The 19,056-nt window shown below is 48.1% G+C and overlaps 1 protein-coding gene across 1 annotated transcript in view; it reads right to left on the reverse strand.

Annotated features, from left to right (window-relative positions):
* The window catches only part of LOC131566863 (voltage-dependent N-type calcium channel subunit alpha-1B-like), a 317,557-nt gene that overhangs the window by 42,860 nt on the left and 255,641 nt on the right, over window positions 1-19,056 (reverse strand). The window contains exons 28-35 of the mRNA XM_058818307.1: window positions 17,227-17,323; window positions 14,323-14,483; window positions 13,162-13,299; window positions 12,160-12,361; window positions 10,424-10,588; window positions 9,307-9,417; window positions 9,056-9,139; window positions 3,768-3,773 (exon numbers count right to left, since the gene is read on the reverse strand). Coding sequence (XP_058674290.1) covers window positions 3,768-3,773; window positions 9,056-9,139; window positions 9,307-9,417; window positions 10,424-10,588; window positions 12,160-12,361; window positions 13,162-13,299; window positions 14,323-14,483; window positions 17,227-17,323 — 964 coding nt within the window. The remainder of the gene's footprint in view (window positions 1-3,767; window positions 3,774-9,055; window positions 9,140-9,306; window positions 9,418-10,423; window positions 10,589-12,159; window positions 12,362-13,161; window positions 13,300-14,322; window positions 14,484-17,226; window positions 17,324-19,056) is intronic.

Consider the following 19,056-nt stretch of genomic DNA (forward strand, 5'->3'; position numbering starts at 1 on the left):
CTCAGCATCAGCTCCAGGTTTGTTTTCACAGTGCTTACCTTCCCTTCACAACAGTCCAGCTGCACTCACCTGAGCAGGGCAGGGCCAGGGAAGGGCCCTGGGGCAGAGCTGGGGCCCAGCTGGGCAATGGGGACCATCACTAATGGGGTTCTTCTTCCCACTATGAGCCAGGCCCAGGGCAGGGCAGAGGTTTAACCATGAGCCCTTTAAATCAGGAACATCTCCCCCAGTGGGAACTGGATCAGCCCTCATGTGTAATGCTGGCAGAACTTGGGCCTAAAAGTCTGATTTTAACTTCAGAGCAATGCTCAAGCCTGATCTTTGCTGTGCACAATCCTTAGGCTCCAAGGAGGAGCAAGAGCACAGGATCCATCTCTGTGGGATCCTGTGGGATCTCCCTCCTCCCACATAACTGCAGCCCAGCAGCAGGAGCATTGTCCTGCTCAGGCTTTGCTAAAACCTCATCAGCACAGCTGCCAGGATGTTTAACACCTGCTTTGGGCTGGGCTCCCTGCAAGCTGAACTACCCCAGTGCTACCATGGAACAGGGATAGAAATGGGAAAAGGGTTCAAGATGTGCACTTAAGTCTGTGATTCCCCACTCCGTGGGATTTAGATAGACAAAAAGTCCACAGATTTATTTATTTTTCCCCATGTTGCCTATTTAACTCTGGCATTGACACTTCCTAAAGAGCAGTGAAAGCCTTGGCTCCATGTGGAGCCACTCCCAACGCAGGAAAATCCCCCTCCCACCACCCTGGGATGTTGAAGGGCCGTTCTCAGCACTGCCCGGAGAGAGAGGCCAGTTCCCCACACTGCTGGGGGCTGCAGGGGCTCCACGGGTGTGTGTGGCACCCTCAGCACCCCACAGACCAAACCCATCCTCCCACACACACACCTCAGCTCTCCAGGCAGCAATTGGGATGGCATGCAGCCAAAGGGGAAACTCCACATTGCTCTGTTTCTCAGGTAAAACAGTTTTTGGCATCAATTCTTCTCCCACTGAGCCACATCTGTGCCAGGCACATATCTGATATCTGGGTTATCAAAGTCATCATTTCCAGGTTGGTTTTTTTTTTGCTTTCCTGTTGCACAGATGCTCATGGTGCTCACAACAGGCACCAGAGCTTTAGGATTTTATCATCCATCTGAGAAATAATAAATTAGGATTGGAAAATAATTTCTTCCTGGCCTGACTCTATTTTCCTGAAAAAGGAAGGGCTGGTACTGAAGGGAGCCTGAGGGTCTGGGCATGGCCAGGCACTGCCACCACTTCCCGCAACAGGAGATGGGCCATGCATCCCTGAAGAAAACTTGGGAGAGTGGGAAACAGGGACAATAAACACCTTTGATAAAGAGTTGCCCTTGAAGGCTGCCCCACCATGGCAGCCTGCTCTGTTATCCTTTCTTAGGTTGCTTTCATAGAATCCCAGAATGTTTTGGGTTGGAAGAGACCTTAAATCCCACCCAGTGCCACCCCTGCCATGGCAGGGACACCTCCCACTGTCCCAGGCTGCTCCCAGCCCTGCCCAGCCTGGCCTTGGGCACTGCCAGGGATCCAGGGGCAGCCACAGCTGCTCTGGGCACCCTGTGCCAGGGCCTGCCCACCCTCACAGGGAACAATTCCCAATTCCCAATATCCCATCCAGCCCTGCCCTCTGGCAGTGGGAGCCATTCCCTGTGTCCTGTCCCTCCATCCCTTGTCCCCAGTCCCTCTCCAGCTCTCCTGGAGCCCCTTCAGGCCCTGGCAGGGGCTCTGAGCTCTCCCTGGAGCTTCTCCTCTCCAGGTGAGCACCCCCAGTTCTCCCAGGCTGGCTCCAGCCCTGGAGCATCTCCATGGCCTTCTCTGGACTCCAGGATCATCATGTTCTGCTTCTTTGGGGGCTCTCCAGAGTTTTCCATGCTAAAAATCAGGAAAGCCACGAAGAGCAGGGCACAGGCACTGCCTGGATCTGTCCCAGTGCCTTCAGCAGCAGAGTGGTTTCCTGCCCAGCACAGGAGCTGCTCCCTCTGTCCACAGGGATGCAGAAGGAGCAGCAGGAAGAGGCCTCTGACCAAGCCAAGAATGGGATCACTCAGCAAGCTTTAGGACTTCTCTTCATCTGGCATCAATAAAAAGCACCATATTAATTAATTAATTAAGGAATTACTGATGAGGAAATAGCTGAGTTCCCATGTAAATGTCCATGGTATTGTCAGCACTGAAGATCTCCTGAATCTTGCACAGGGTCCTGCCTTCATCTGGAGTTTGGGGAATCCACTGCTGATTTTAAGAGGTTGAAGATTTTTCCCACCCTCGTCTGTGTCTCGAGGATTCTGCCTTGGGAGGGACTCCCTATCAGTCCTTCCATCCTGAGTCAGGAATGCTGGAAAAATTATTTTGTGTGTGATACCCAGAACTCTCCTCATTCCCTGCTTGACAGAATCACAGAATATGCTGAGCTGGGAGGAACTGAAGGGATCCACCAGCCCAGCCTCTGTCCCTGCCCAGACCCCCCAGTCTTTGATCAGTAACAGGGACAGCAGCCAAAATTCAGCAAACTGGTTTTTCCCTAATACAGTTCACAGCTAATGCCAGAGCCCTTTTCTGCACTGCCTGGGCCAAGTGTGCAGCAAAGTCTCCAAATTTATCCTGAGTGCTCCCACACATCTGGAAGGGATCCAGCACCACGGAGGATTCCCTTCTTGGCTTGCACTGGGCAAGCTTTGAACTTACACACTGTCTTTTTCTCTGCTGCATGCCAGCAGATAATTCCCCCCCAGGACCCTCCATGAACATGCATGGAGCTTCTGTGCAGCCTGTAAATAAAAATTCACCCTGATTCCTTTCTTAACAGCAACTGTGCAACAGGAAACGCGGATGTTCACAGATCCAAGAGCTGGTGTCAGGTGGCTGAGCAAGGATTTTTGAGAAGCTTTTGGCCTCATAGCCAAAATAATTAAGAATGGAAATATATATATATTTCTGATCGCATTTTCCTTTATGGATTCTCTTTTGTTAAACTGGTGATTTTCAAAGATAAAGGTCAATATTTCTGAAGGCATTTTTGGAATAAATTTGCCCTTTGGCACTGAATTCCCAGTGGGATCTGGTTCCTGGTACTTTTCAGCTATGGTCATAACATGATGTAATCATTTTACTTGGAGTTTTGGGTTTGCATCCAGTGACTCTATCATGGTGGCAAAATGGGTTCATTCTTTGGGTTGATGTCACAGAGAATTTTCAAATTTAAGATCCTTCTTTCCCATAATTTTTGATTTGAAGGAAGCAAATCTGCCATCACCCCAATAATATTTTTGCCTTACAATACACAGGTTAAAACCCCTGTAAGGCTGTCAGGTGCTTCCTTCAGCAGAAAGCTCCATCCTCTCATCCAAAAAGAAGCCAAACCCAGTTACAGAGAGCTGAATTTGGTACCACCACCTCCAAACCCCAGCGTTTCCAGGTGCAGAACATCCTTCCCTGGCCATCTCCTCCCATTTCCCATGGAAACAAAGCAAGTGGCAGTGTCCCCTTTGGCACAGGGGTGGCACAGGGAGCAGGGACAGGCTATTGGCAACTGCTCAGGTCACCAATGAGCCCAGGGAGGGAGGTGCAGGGCAGAAGCCACTTTGGGGCACGCTGCAGTGAGGCTTTTCCACCAGTGCAATCAGAACTCTCATTTAAAAAAAAAAAAAAAAAAACCAAAAACATATCAAATCAAAGAAAAACGAGAGAAAATCAAAGCAGAGAATTTAAAGAATTGTTTAAATTCAATGAAACCAACCGTGTCCTATATGTGATGTTGTCATGGATGGATATTTGCAAGATTATTTACAAAGTTTTATATTTGTTTTTGAGCAGCAGGTGCACAACATACAGACGGAGACATGGTTTTCGCATTGTATGTTGATTGGATGGCGTGATTCAGCAGGTAGATAAGGAAAATAAGGAACAAAAACAGGAAACAAAAGAGAAAATGAGTAATCAGGACAAGCAAAAAGGAAACTCTGAAAAATTTAACTGGAAAAAAACCGTTGGGCTATAGGGGGAGGTGTTATTTTATGGGAACTCCAGAAATAAAAAATGCTTCGAACCAAAAGGGATTCGGAGATCCTTGAGGTAACACAGACAGTGCAGTTGTTATTTGCATTTCAGTTTGTAATGCAAATCTGGAGACAATTCACAAACACTTCTCAGGATGGCTTTTTATATTTCCAGGCATAGAAATAGATGTCAGTTTGCTAAACACCCACTCAGCCTCCCAAGGCCGACTGTGTCCACAAGGACACCTTCTCCTTAATCCCACCTCTTTTCCCTCATTTACTGAGGGTAAAAAAAACTGACATTCATGCTTTTGCCTGAGGAAATAAAAAAATAGATATTCCACTACAATCACAAAGTAAATTACATGTGACATGATCAGGAAAATTAAAACAAAGCAATTAATCCACACATTTCTTTTCCTTTTGTCTTTACTTCTCAGAGGGTTAAAGGTACCAAACAAGGCTGGTGGAAGCCAAGTCCCTCAAGGTGAGGCCACCCAGGATTATTTATTTACCTTTGGAGAACACTTCTAGCTGGAAAATATGGAGGAAAACAGTGCTGTGGCAACAATTTGTGAGCCTGAGCTCAGTGTCCCACCTAGGAAATATCTCCACGGGGACCTGGAGGGTGCCGGGACAGGGACAGCTGCAGGCTGGCACTCAGGGTCACCTTGTGGCTGTCACCTGGACTTGCCAGCTGAGGAAACTCCATGGCAATGGCTGCCAGGAGGGATGGAGGGACTGAAGGGGCTGCCCCAAGCTCTGCCCAGCTGATAGGTGTTGAAGATTGCAATGCAAGATGTTTTCCATTACCATCTGTATGCCAGATTGTCTTTTGTCAAGTGGGCAGTTTGCCTTATCTCTCTCTTTGAGTGACCACAATCACTCCTCCCTTGGGAGGGGACATTGCTGATAACAGCTATTGAATGTCCCTGCATGGCTGATAAGAACGGTAACATCCCATTGGGAGATGCCCCGCCCAGAGGGAGGAGCCAAGCATTGCTACCCAGATATAATCCAGAGGTTCTGAGACACCAGCACGGCTTTCTGCACTGGATTCCCAGAGGAACAGCAGCTGCCTCTTCTTCCACTGGATCTTCAGAGGAAGAATACATCCTTCTCTACAGGATCCCTGCTCCAGCAGAACCACCCCTGACACTGCAGGAGGGCTGCAGCCACATTTCCAATGGCACTGCCACCAACACCCTGACCCACAGGGTGTCAGGCTGGGTTCTGACTCTGTCAGTGTTGTTCAGTGCACTGCATTGTTTATTTTATACTTTTATTTTTTCTTCCCTATTAAAGAACTGTTATTTCCTGCTCCCATATTTTGCCTGAGAGCCCCTTAATTTAAAATTTATAGCAATTCAGAGGGGTGGGGAGGGTTTACATTCTCCATTTCTGGGGAGGCTCCTGCCTTCCTTAGCAGACTCCTGTCTTTCCAAACCAAGACAGGAGGGGAGGCTGGAGCTGAGGAAGGCACATGGAGAAATGGCCATTCCCTGCTGAGGACACAGCTGTGGGACTGATCCAAGAGCTCTTCTCCTCTCTGCTTATTCCCTGCTCCAGGAGAGTGCCCTGAGGAAGATGAGGGGTTGGTTCAGCAGCAGCTGAGTGGATGCTCATCCCAAGCCTTTATTTTTTGCTCTGCCCTACCTGGAATTGCAAAGGGAGAGAGGGTGGGCAGAGGCCACAGCTGGGCTGTGCTCTGTGAGTGAGGCCCCTCCTACTCCTCATCTTCATCCCTGCATGTTCACATCTCTGCATCAGCTCTTTCAGCCCTTTTTTCCTGCATTTTTCTAAACTTGGTTCTATATTGGAACTATTGGTTCAAAATTGTATCAGTCTGGTTCTGTTGGTTCATTTTTCTGCATTGGTTCTTGTGGCAGCAGCTCTCTGGCCACAGAGAGAAACACAGACTTTCCCAGACATCAAACTGGGAAAGGCTGTGAGAAAATCAGAGAAAAGAATGAGAAACAATTCTTATCCTAAGCTGCTGCACCTGTTGTTGTGCACATGTGGAATGTGTTATGGAGATTTGTTCACCAAAGGGTGGTTTCTTAATTGGCCACTGGTGATGGTGTTTGGATTGAAGGACCAGTTGGGTCCACCTGTGTTGTGACTGTCTATAAGGGTGATGAGTTTCTTAATTAGTATAAAAAAGTGATTGCTCAGCCTTCTGAGAATCATGGAGTCAATGCTAATTATTATCCAGCTGGGGGCTTGCAGTGACAGGTTCTTAATACCAGAAGTATTTAAATCAGGTGAAATTGCAGTTTAACAAAATATCCCAAAGCTGGCCATGTGGGGTAGGAACAGAGGACTGCATTCTTCTGCTGCTTTTCCATCCTCAGGACTAGAAGGGGAAAATCACAAAATCTTGGAATGGCTTGGGTTGGAAGGGACATTAAAGCTCATTTTCTTTCCCCACCTGCCATGGGCAGGGACCTTCCACTGTCCCAGGTTGCTCCAAGCCCTGTCCAGCCTGGCAGTGGAGGGCCTGGTACAAAACCACATCCACCACATTCCACTGGCTGAAGTGCAATGAATTCCATGAGGGGCATCCTGCCAACTACCATGACCAATCCTGTTATCAGTCCTGTTATCAATCCCATTATCAGTGTGATCTTCAGGGCACCACTGCCAACATCCAGTGCCAGAACAAAGCAGGGGTGCTTAGGCCTGGCCATCAGTGTCACCTGCAAGCAAGGTGAGCTGCTCAGGGCACTGTGCAGATCCCTCTGATCCCTGTCCATTGTCCCTGGGGGAGGCTGGCATGGATGTGTGTGGCTTGGGGAAGCATGTGCTGGTGGCTGTCCCGTGGGGATGGACGCCTGCTGGAGTGAGATCAGGCAGGAGCTGCATCAAAGAAGTGCTGAAAACCAAGTTTAGAAAGAAAAGTGGCAGGGGATGATCACCCATGGGCAATCTCTGTCTGAAGGGAAAAGCAGAGAAGGAGATCTGGTGGCCACACAGAAATCAGGGAATTGTTCAAGTTGGAAAAGATCTCAGAAATTATTGAGATTCCCCCTGCACTGCCAAGGTCACCATTAAACACTGTCCCCAAGTGCCACATGCACACAGCTTTCAAATCCCTGCAGGGATGGGGACTCCACCTGTTCCAGTGCCTGACCACTCCTTCCATGCAGCAATTATTCCTAATATTCACCCTAATCTTCCTCTGAAGCAGTCTGAGGCTGTTTCCCGTTGCCTTGCTGCTTCTTACTTGGGGAAGAGATCAACCCCTCGAGGGTTCTGCAGAAGGGAGAGAATTTAGAGAGAGCAGAGACACCAAGGACTGAGAGCTCAGGGCTGGAGTGGTCCTGGGGACATCTGGCTTTTATATGAGAGCTGTTTGTGATCAGCTCCATGTTGGACACTGCCAGGGGAATCTGGTGACCTCCTTCAGAAAATCCTCTCTTAGTACTGAATGGATTCAGTTGCTCATAAACCAAAAAACCTCTTCTTTCCCACCTAGAAGGAGAAGGGAAAGGCACTTGGATCCCAGGGAGCTTAGCCTTGTTGGAGTTTTAGGGGTAATTCTCACAACTCTGCAAAGGTTTTGATGCTGGAAATGTCTCAGAGCCCAGCCTGATCCAGTTCCCTGGCTGGGCCATCCTATGGTAGCTGGAGGGAGAGGCAATGTCCCATTAACTGAGCAGGGAAGGGCAGCACTGTGGCTGCTCCTTGCCTGTGAAATAGCTCCAAAGTTGAGGATTTTAGCAGCATGTGGGCTTGGTGTTGAGAAGCAGAAACCTTCCTGAAGGAGAAAACACCAGTCTGGGAGCAACCAGAGGCTCCCTTACCCTGTGTGAGCTGTCAGTGCTGCTTCCTCCCAGGAAAAGTGGCCAAAGTGGGGCTGGAAAAGCTTCAGTCTGGTTGTGGCTGACTTGCAAATATTTTCACAAATTTTCAAACCAAAAGTTTGGGTGCACTTGGCAAGAAAACACATCCCATGGCAGACGGAGTGGGGACAAGCACCCTGTGCCTTCCCACAGCACTCAGAGAGGGTGAGCTGAGTAACTTCAGCCTGGCTGCACTGAAAACAAAATCCAAAGCCTACAACATAGGATTCACCAGCAGATAAATGAACATCATTTGTATGGGGAGGAAAAACTGGGGGGTTGTGCATTATTTTGTACCAAGGAGGTTAAATAAAAATGCATTTTGTTAGAAACAGTCACATGGTCTTCACCACCACCTGTAAAGGAACGTGAGGAGCACAGTTCTGAGCACACACTAAACAGATCTACAGGCAAACCCCTGGGACTGAGGAAAAAAGTTATGGTCAAGTTCAAATTCATCACATCTGATACATCATCAGCTCCAACATGCACTGGGACAGGAGAGGAGCAATTTATACATCAGGTAATATCAGACTGTCAGGGATTGAGACAGACATTGGCTGCCCTTATGGAAAAATCCTTCAGAATTTAATGATGAGTCTGGCCACTTTGTGAGATGTACAAGGCTTGTTAGCAGGGAAATAGCAGTCCTTGTAGGGCTGGCCAGAAATCCTATGTGAGAGCTGTTTGTTTATTCATTGCCCCACAGAGGTTTTGTGACAGGATCAGACTCTTCACCTCTTCCTTTCCCTATGTCCCTGTCACTTCCCTTCACCCTCACCCTGCCCTGAGACCCACACTGGGCAGGAACCCCAAGGGGCAGACACATGCCCTGCAAAAAACCTCCCCCATTAACACAGCAGAATCCCTTTGGTCTCTTCCCTCTCTAAATTCAGCAGGATTTTTCCATGAACAGGCAGCAAAGGCCTGGGGATGGAGTAGTTTGCTGCAGGAGAGAGGGAGCTGCTTCCTGGCAGAGTCAAGAGCACTTTGCTTCTCATCAGAGCCTTCCCTCTTTGGGGCAGACAGCTGTGCTCAGCTGAGCTCATGGAACAGGGTCAGCCAAGGCCATCATGACTCCCAGAGGCAGCTCCAGGGAATAAGGCTGGTAGGGAGAAGGTTCAGTGTCTTGACAGGGCACAGATTTGTTTATAAATGAAATAAATTGAGCAAACTGTACTTACCGCAATCTCTGTTACTAAAATATCAGTAATACTTCCCAACACTGTTACAAAATCAAAGACATTCCAGGCATCTCGGAAATAATTCTGCCAAATGAGAACACAAGGGAAATAGAAAGATCCAGGGGTTATTTTTTTTATTGCCAGCACAGGTCAGGGATTTTTTTGTTTGTTTGTTTTTAAATGTGCATCACGAAATGCGAGCATTTCGTTGAGAGAGGAAAGAGGTGGAAGGGAAGGAGGAAAGCACCTACCAACACACCAAAGGCAATGATCTTCAGCACACATTCCATGGAAAACATGGATGTAAACACAATATTCAGGCATTTCAGCATTTCTTCGTATGCTTCTGGAGCGTCATAGAACTAAAGCAGGATGGAAGAAGGGCTGTTACTGGAAGATCACTGACAGACAAAAACCTTGCCCAGCTGATTCCTGCTCATTTTAGTCAGAATTCTGTGCTCACTTTGAGCAGGATTTGGGGTTACAACACAATTATTCCTGTCTCTCTTGCTCCATCCTGTACTGAGGGGGCAGCTGGAATATCCCCAGCAGTGGAGACTGTTGCTGAGGGACATCCCCCTGTAAGCACAGCATGAACCAGGAGGGGGTAAAGGCGTTTTCCAACCCAAGGGACACGTGCAGAACTGTTTCTTCCACTAATATGGGGACTCCTTGATTGTGAAGATACTCTAAGACAGGCAAGGGATAGGAGGGGATATCATCCACCTGTGTCTCTTCCCCCACTCTGGATCACATCCCAGGAGCCTGATGCTGTTCCAAAATTGAGTAAATCTATTTTAAAGAATGATAGAATGGCTTGGATTGGAAGGGACCTTAAACATCATCCAGTGCCACCCCTGCCATGGCAGGGACACCTCCCACTGTCCCAGGCTGCTCCCAGCCCTGCCCAGCCTGGCCTTGGGCACTGCCAGGGATCCAGGGGCAGCCACAGCTGCTCTGGGCACCCTGTGCCAGGGCCTGCCCACCCTGCCAGGGAACAATTCCTCCCCAATATCCCATCTAAACCTACTGTGTTTCAGTTTGAATTTCCATGGCCTGACTGGACTTTGAGCAGCCCCAAGACCCTGCTCTGCAGGAGAAAGCTCAGGCTGGGCTGGAGATCAGGACCTGCAGATCCCAGTTCCCATCCCATGGTCACACACTCAAAGGGGCTGAGCCCAACCACCACTCTGCAAGGAAGCCCATGGTGGGATCTCATCCCAGCTAATCCACCTCCCTCAGGGGCCAAAGGAATCCCACCAGGCACATGGGGAGTGGTGGTTGCTCTGCTGACACCCCCAGCTCTCAAGGTGAGAGTCTCTCCAGCCAACAGCCCAAAATTCCAAGATTCAGGAAGGTCCCACTCACCTTCATCATGAGGACGATGGTGTTGAGAGCAATCATGACCATGATGAAGTACTCAAAGGGAGGGGACACCACGAATTTCCACATCTTGTACTGGAAGGATTGCTTGTTCTGAGGCATGTAGCGGGTCAGGGGCTTGGCACTTATGGCAAAGTCTATGCAGGCCCTCTGCAAAACAAAAAGGGGATGAAACGGTGCCACAAAAAGGGCTGGAAGTCTTTATCCATTGGGATGTGGTTGGGAGAGTGAGCAGATCATTAATACCAAGTGAGTGCTGGCTGTTCCTGTAAAATGCAGCACAGATCCCCAAATCCTGATCCATTCTCCTGGAATATTTACCCTTTAACATTCCTATGCTCCTTGCAGTCCTACCACATTCCATTAGAGCCCAGCTCCTCCTAGGTCCTGATCCCTTCCCACTTCTAAAAACATTTCCAGTTTCTCCTGATGGGTGATTATAGGAACCAGAGGATTGGTAAAGATGTTATTTGTTGTTTCTAAAAGGTATTGTGGAACTTGGGTGTGTCCTCACACACAGCAACACCCAAAGAGCTCAGAACGTTTCATAAAATGAGAACTGAATTTACCAATAAATCATCCACCAAAAGCACTTGGGGGAACTCTCAGAGATCCCCTTCACTGGCTATTTCTGTTCACTTTATTATGAATATAAAAGTGATAAAAATTTATTTCTACAAGAGGTTTTGATTCTGGAGCGTTTTCTCATCTTGAATTTACATAAAAATTGCAAGTCTGAAATCACTTTCTGCTCAGTTGGAAAATAACATGGGTAAAGCTCTCTAAATATTCTGCTTTATTTTGGACTTTTTGTTCATTAAGACAAACAAGGAACTAATTAAAAATCACTTCAAAATTCATCTCTTTTCATCAAAAATCAGGTTCCAGTTTCAAAATATATGAAAAGAGATGGTTCTTCCCAAAAGAGGCCATTGAGGCTGTGGGACCCTGGAGGAAGGATGCTGCAGATGCTAAAAATCTGCATGGATTGAGAAGGAAACTGGATACACCCATGGCAGGAAGATACACAGATGCCAGTAACTAAAGAAAAACCAGCTCAGGAGGTCCCTGAGTGGAAAACAATGGTATTTTTGGGGGCTTTAAAGAAAAACCTCACAGCTTCTTCTACCCTGGTCTTACACTCTTCTCAAGGCATCTCCTTTTGGCTGCTGCCAGGAGGAAAAATCCCAGCCAAGCACAAAACCAGTCTGGAGAGAGGAGTTTTCACAGTAGTTGAACCTCAGTTTGGTTTCTGAGGTCTGCCCTCAAGGTTTGCCTCCTTCTACCCCTCCACACTCGAGCAAACATAAAATCATGGAATGGTTTGGGCTGGAAAGGACCTTAAAGCTCATCCAGTGCCACACCTGCCATGGCAGGGACACCTCCCACCATCCCAGGGTGCTCCCAGCCCTGTCCAGCCTGGCCTTGGGCACTGCCAGGGATGGGGCAGCATCTGCCAGGGCCTCCCCATCCTCACTGTGGTGTGGTCCAGGGGAATGTGTGACAGTGGTTCCCAACAGGAAGCACTTGGGGGCTCTCCCTGGGGTTTGTTTTATGCAGAAGCTGAAACAGCCACTCATTTCTTTGCTCTCTACACCACACACCCTCCAATAACCACTGCTCTCCAATCCCCCCAGCACAGGGGGAGTGGGGATATCCACCAGTATCCAGCAGCTCTGAGCCCCTGGAACACCAACTCTGGAGTCACAAGAGGTGGGTACCTCGTTTTTCTCGAGGCTGCACTCTGACATCACTTTATCTCCTTGCTCCTGGAAGGTGATGATGATTAATGCCACAAAGATGTTGACAAAGAAAAAAGGGAAGACAACAAAATACACCACGTAAAAGATGGACATTTCCATCCTGTAGCCAGGGCTGGGCCCCTGTTCCTCGTAGGTGGCATCCACCGAGTGCTTCAGCACACTGCAAGCAAATGCAAAGAGAGAGGAAAGGTCAACACAATCCCTGGGAAGCACCAAGGACCCCCTGAGAATCACTCCCTGGCCTTCACTCTCATGCAGGGTTTTCCACATATGCTCAGGAAAAGCTTGCTCCCACCCACGAGGCTGGGAAGAAGTTTTCCTTGAGGATATTTTTAGGGAAACCCTTTGTTCTCACCATTCTGCAGAATGGTGATTTGCTGTGCCCAGATCCACTGATCCCCCCTGACCTCCCAAAGGGGAAAGGATCCAGCTGGATCTGGCTTCTCTTCTCTGGTCAACAGGGATGAAGTAAGAGTGGGGAAAGAGAGGTGTTGATGACATCCAAGTAGGGGAACACAGTGAGGGACTGGGAAAGGGAGGCTGATGCTGGTTTAGTCTTTATTTTATGAAAGAGTTGAATGTGGAGGCGGAGAAGCCCTGGCCACACACTGCACTCCACGTGTGCCAAAATAAAGTCATTTGCTGAACAGGAAATTTTATTTGGGGCCTGTCACGCCCAGCAGACTTTCAGCAGAGCTCACAACACTTTTTCCCCTTCGTTTTCTACCATTTCCATTATCGGTTTTACCCCTGAGAAAGGTGTGTGAGTCCAAAAGCCTGAGGCAAGAACTGAAAACTTTCTGAGAAAATGCAGAGCTCTGCCTGCTGGTTCACCCAATAATCACACAAAACTTAGCTGATAAAGGACTTTTCTCATCTCCCAGGTCACCTGCTGTCCCTCAGAGCTTTGGGGACCTGCTTTACCTGCATCATCAGCCCCTGCCAGGGCCATGTACTCACGTTGGCCACCCTTCCCCTGTGGACACGGTGAAAAGTGTGAGCAGAGCCCAGAGCACGTTGTCGTAGTGGAACTCGTATTTTTTCCATTCCCTGGGCTGTGCCTCCACCTCATTTTTTTCATAATCGAGGTACTGACCCCTAGGAAAAAGAGATTTGGAGCCAATGAGAGAATTCAAGCAGATCAGGCATTTCTTACCACTCAGGAGTGTTGGAAAGCCCCAGCAGCACAGTCTGGACTGTGCTGTGGGTTAAGGACAAAGGGACTCCCTCAAAGTCCATGACAGAAGCAAAAGCCAATTTTTGAGCCAGTTCTAGCTGTGGGAACTGGACCTGAGGTCTGAAAATGAAAGAGATTTTAATCAGGGCATTCATTCATTCATTAGGCAAAGCCAGCCACTAACACTATGCCTGCCCCTCAACTGTCTGACCCCACAGGAAGCTTCTGTTTGATGGGTAAACATCTCTGCCTCCTACTCCAGGGTTGGATATAATTCCTAAATGTATCCCACTCTGAGGGGCCTGGCAATTCAAGAACCCTCTCCAACCTACACTAATCTGTAATTTCACATTCCTTTCCATAATTTAGTTGCATTTTTCCAAGGAAGAACTGCACTGACAGCCCCTAGGACCCCACCAGGGATGAGCCCTGCAGGTGCCAGGCAGCAGGAGAGGGGTGGGCAGAGCAGACAGTGCTGAGGAGGTGCTTTGGGTGCCAAGAAAAAAGCTAATGAGATGCACAACACACCTTGCCAGCCTGCTGGGAAGAACAAAGCATAACAGGGCTTTTAAGATATTCACATCCTGTCCCTGTCCTCGCTAATTAGTAGCTCTTTAACATCCCACGCTTCTGATTATTTATTCAGTGTGTTTTTCTAATTCAAAAGAGCTCTAAGAATGGAGGCAACAGGTGGAAAGAGGAGTCACACTATCACGATCCCTTCTCAAACATCACACTCGGCTTTCCCAGGAAAGAAGATCAGAGCCAGGAATGACAGAACTGCTAAAGAAAAAGAAGGAAAAATTCACCTCCAGGCTACCTGAGCTGGATTATTGCTCTTTATTTACAGAAGACTCTTCCCACTGAGCAAATCCCTGCCTTTGGGCCGGCCTGGGGAGCTGGAGGAAGCTGCTCCCTGCCACATTCCCTGCTCCCAGCTGTACCTGCAGTCCTTCTCCAGCTCCTTGGACTCGTCCGTGCAGTAGAAGAAGCGGCCCTTGAAGAGCTGCACGGCGATGACGGCGAAGATGAACATGAAGAGCATGTAAACAATGAGGATGTTGAGGACGTTCTTCAGGGAGTTCACCACGCAGTCAAAGACAGCCTGGGGAGGCAGGGGGACAAGGTCAAGGGGTGGGAAGAAAGGAAGAGTTCATCCAAAATCTTGGCCACCAAGATTTAACCACATTCAGGGAATCACAGAAGGGTTTGGGCTGGAAGGCACCTTGAAGATCATCTCATTCCCACCTCCCACTGTCCCAGGCTGCTCCCAGCCCCATCCAGCCTGGTCTTGGACACTTCCAGGGATCCAGGGACAGCCTCAGCTGCTCTGGGCACCCTGTGCCAGGGCCTCCCCACCCTCACAGGGAAGAATCCCTTCCCAATATCCCACCTAAATCCCTCTAATTTGGGACCCATTACCCATCCCACCACCCATGGATGCTTCAATGGATTTTTGCTTCCCAAACATTTCCCAAAGTCGTGAGAAATAACTCCAGCTTCCTTTATCTCCTGCTTTATCCACAACTTTGGCTGTGCCACTGAATCTTCTGATGCTGCTCATAACATTTATAAAGACAATCACAGCTTGTCAAGACAATATTAGTCCTGAGCAAACATTTCATTATAAAATGAAAATTGCACTGGTTTTGATTTTACTTCCAGTGGTTGGATAAAGACTGTTGGAATAATTAGGAAAAAATACCAGAAACAAAACAACCAAATGCTTTGAATAAATATTTTTATAAAGAGCTGTCTGTCAAAATGAGGTGTGACTAATGTAGTCAACATGTGCACTCCCAAGCTCCCTGCAAAGAACTCCTCAAATCCATTTCCTACGTGGGTATGAGGCCCTGATTCATTACAAGTAATTTGCAGTTTCATTTCAGTCAGAAGTTTGTCATAATACCAGAAATTGAGCAGTCCCTGCCCGAGCACAGGGTTTGTACAATCCTGCTTCTATTCCTCTGAATGGAAGTGAATCATTCACAGAATTAATCCTGATGCAACTGTCTCAGGTTGCAAATGTGAGATGTGGCAGGAGGTGTCAATTCTGTTGTTATTCTCTGCTAATGGGTCAGCCATTAAAACTAGGTGGGGCGGTTTTCTTTATCTCTTCCAGGACCCATTCTCCCTCCAGGAGGGAGAGGAAGGGAGGAATCGGTTGTTAATGGGCCATTGAGTGTCCCTGCATGGTTGATCAAATTCCATCATCTCATTGGGAGATCTCTGCCCAAGGGAAGGAGCCAAGCATTCCTACTTGGATATAATCTGAGGATTGGAACAGCACAGCAGCCTCTGCCCCCTGCATTGCCAGAGGAGCAGCTTTCTGCTGCCCTGCATGGCCAGAGGGAGCCCAGGCCCATCTGCAGCAGCCCTGGAGCTGCAGAGGAAAACTCCCCCCTTGTGCAGGATCCCTGCTGCAGCAGAGCCACAGCTGGCACTGCAGGAGGGCTGAGCCCCCCTGGGATGGGGCTGGGACACCACCCTGACACACAGGGGGCAGGGCATGCTCTCACTCTGGCAATGTTGTTTTGTTGTTGTTTTGGATTACTGCATTTTATTTTTCCTACTAAAGAACTGTTATTCTTACTCCCATATCTTTACCTGAGAGCCCCTTAATTTCAAAATCATAACAATTCAGAGGGAGGGAATTTACATTTTCCATTTCAGGGGGCTCCTGCCTTCCTTAGCAGACACCTATCTTTTCAAAACAAGACAGCCAACCCAAAAATCCTGATGGAAATCTCTCTGATCTGCCCAGAAGTCCTGATGGAAATCTCTCTGATTGGCCCCGAAATCCTGATGTAAATCCCTCCAATCAACCCAGAAATCCTGATGGAAATCCCTCTGATCAACCCAGAAATCCTGATGGAAATCTCTGATCAGCCCAGAAATCCTGATGGAAATCTGTCTGATCAACACAGAAATCCTGATGGAAATCTCCGATTAGCCCCAAAATCCTGATGGAAATCTGTCTGATCAGCCCAGAAACCCTACATGAAATTTCTACATTAATGCTCTTTTTTAGAGAAATTTAGTGAACATAAAACTACAATTATTTAAGCATGAATAGTGGGCTCAGACAAAAGCAAATCTACAGAACAGCTGACCCTTATTTTGATGTGAAAACAGAAATTGTCTAACACATTTTCCCCCTTCCAAATCATTCATTGCTTTTTCCTCAGCTCTCACAGAAAACAGCCCACCAAAGGTATTGAAGAGTCCCTAAACCTCAGAAATTATTGAGTTTTGTTAACTCCTTCCATTCTCTCTTTGCAGGGCCTGGCTGTTCCTCAAATTGTTGGTGCTGGATGAGTAATCCCAGGCACTTAAATTTTTTGTATTTTTTAGATCAGTGCTCTAGGGATAAACCCTTGAACTATGGATTCTTTAATAGAAAGATGAATAAATTAAAGCTTCTCCTATAGCAATGACAAATCTCTTTGCACAGCCTTTAGAAAATCTTGCAATATTCGTGTTAAATTCTCTAGGGAAAGCCAAACCCTTCCAACCCCATTTTCTCCTTTATCACATCGAAGACCATCCCACTTATGAACTGTAATTTAATTTATTTGCCTTTTTTTCCTATTTGTCGAGGTTTTATTTTCATGTGGATTCACAAGAATCCCCAGCATTATCCACAATGTTTGCAAAAGCACCCAAGTGTTTGACATTTGCTCAACATCTGCCCAGCTCTTTGTGCTCATCTGGCAAAAAGATTCATTGCAATGGAATAAAAGCAACAGAAACAACTTGGATTAAGTGAGGTCCACCAGCTTCCACTCAGACCAGCCAGAAACCTCCAGAGAAGGAAAAATAAGGAAAAATTTGGGTTATTTTCTAACCTTTAGTTTTGGCAGCCGTTTTATGGTTTTCAGAGGCCTGAGCACACGCAGGACCCGCAGGGACTTGATGGTGTTGATGTCCTTGCCTTTGGTTCCTCTGCAAGGGAGAAAAAGGCACAAGAACAACAGAGGGAATTGTTTGCTCCCCAGGCCACTCACAGGGATATCTGTGGGCATCCAGGATGGCTTTGGTGGTGGAACTGGTTGGGTTTGGGGATGTTTTGATGGGTTTTGTGTCCATCCTCACCAGCGCTGCCGGCAGGATGACCCAGCCTCACCTGGGGTGTCTCCAGCAGCGCAGAGGAGAAGGATGGGGCAGGACAGGGTCCTGGCAGGGCTCAGCCACACGTGCTGGCCCAGCCACTCACCAGGACCTGGGGCCCTTCCTGCCCCAACTCCACTCCTGAACAATGCTCCCAGTCAGGGCAGCAGCACCAGGACAGGAGGCTCAGCTCCTCCATCCCATTCCCAGCAGGAGAAGGGACAGAGCCACACAAGGTTCTTCTCTCCCAGCTGGATAAGGCCAGGGGTGTTTCTAGATGAAGCCAGGGATGTTTCTGGATGAGGCAGGGGGTGTTTCTCCGTGCACTTCTCTGGCAGGAACATCGTGCCAAGAAGGTTTGGGAGCCTTCCTGATGAGGGACAGAGCTCTCCTGGCGGTCAGAGCCTGTTCCCTCATCCCTGAGTCTCCCATGGAGGACATGCCACCAATCCCATGCAGGAACATGTAATATGGCAATATATTACATGCCTGGACCAGTGCTGGGGCAGCTCCCCACTCAGGCATGCAGGTGCTGTCAGTCACTTTTGGGGTTTAGGTTTTGTTAAAACTGAGTGCAAGGTCAAGAATGTTCCTCTTGTTAACATCAAGTGGGGTTTTAGGGCAAGGACAGAGCTCCTTTCTTCGTGCACTTCCAAAACAAAGAAACACAAGACAACAGGAACATCTTCTTCCAACCCCACGGCAAAACAATGACATTCCCTTCGTTTCATATGGAGTGGGAAATGGGATGGAAATCTGGAACAGAGTTTTATTCATGGCTGGAGATTTGGGTCTGGGACTGTGTTAAGGGAACACAGGTGGGAATGAAGAACGTGTGGGACAGATGCTGACACACCTATTCTGGACATTCTTTTTCTCCAAGAGGGAAATAATGGAAGGACAAGAGGCACGAGAGACCCACGGGTGTTTGGGAAGGACTGCAAAGCTTCCCCCATCCTGCCCCATATCCTGTGCTAAGGGAGGAGCACCAACAGTGGAGGAAACCACCCAGTTTTGTGGTTGACTGAGCCTGCTCAGCCCTGGAAAGGGAATTTTTGGAAATCCAAGAACTCACTGCTAACCGTGTACTACTCAACAGTAACCCTGGAGCAGAACCTCCAACCCAAACCCACAGCCCTGCCTCAGCTCCAGTCCCTCTGTCCCATTCCCAGGCATTGCAGGTGTCTGGAAATGCAGGAAGAGGGACACACAGGAAGTTTTGAAGGGCTGTGGGTTGTATCCCAGGCATGTATAACTTGGGGAGAAATTTCCTTTCCACAAGATTTAGTAGAAGGTGAGGAGAGGGGAAACAGAATGGACAGGTCTTCTCCCTCTCTCACCCTTCAGGGCTCTTTTAGGACCAGTCTAATCCATCCCAGCTGGACCCTGATCTTTGACATGGCTCTAAACCCAGGCACTGAATTTACTCCCAGAGCAACAGGACTGATTTAAAGCCACAAAATAACTACTAAATATTTTAAAAAATAATATTTGATTTTCATTAGAGATCTTTGATCTGCTCTAGATGAAACAGGCACTGCCAGCAGAGTTTTTTCGGCCTTTCTCAT

The sequence above is a fragment of the Ammospiza caudacuta genome, chromosome 21, assembly GCF_027887145.1.
Source record: "Ammospiza caudacuta isolate bAmmCau1 chromosome 21, bAmmCau1.pri, whole genome shotgun sequence".
Taxonomy (NCBI): domain Eukaryota; kingdom Metazoa; phylum Chordata; class Aves; order Passeriformes; family Passerellidae; genus Ammospiza; species Ammospiza caudacuta.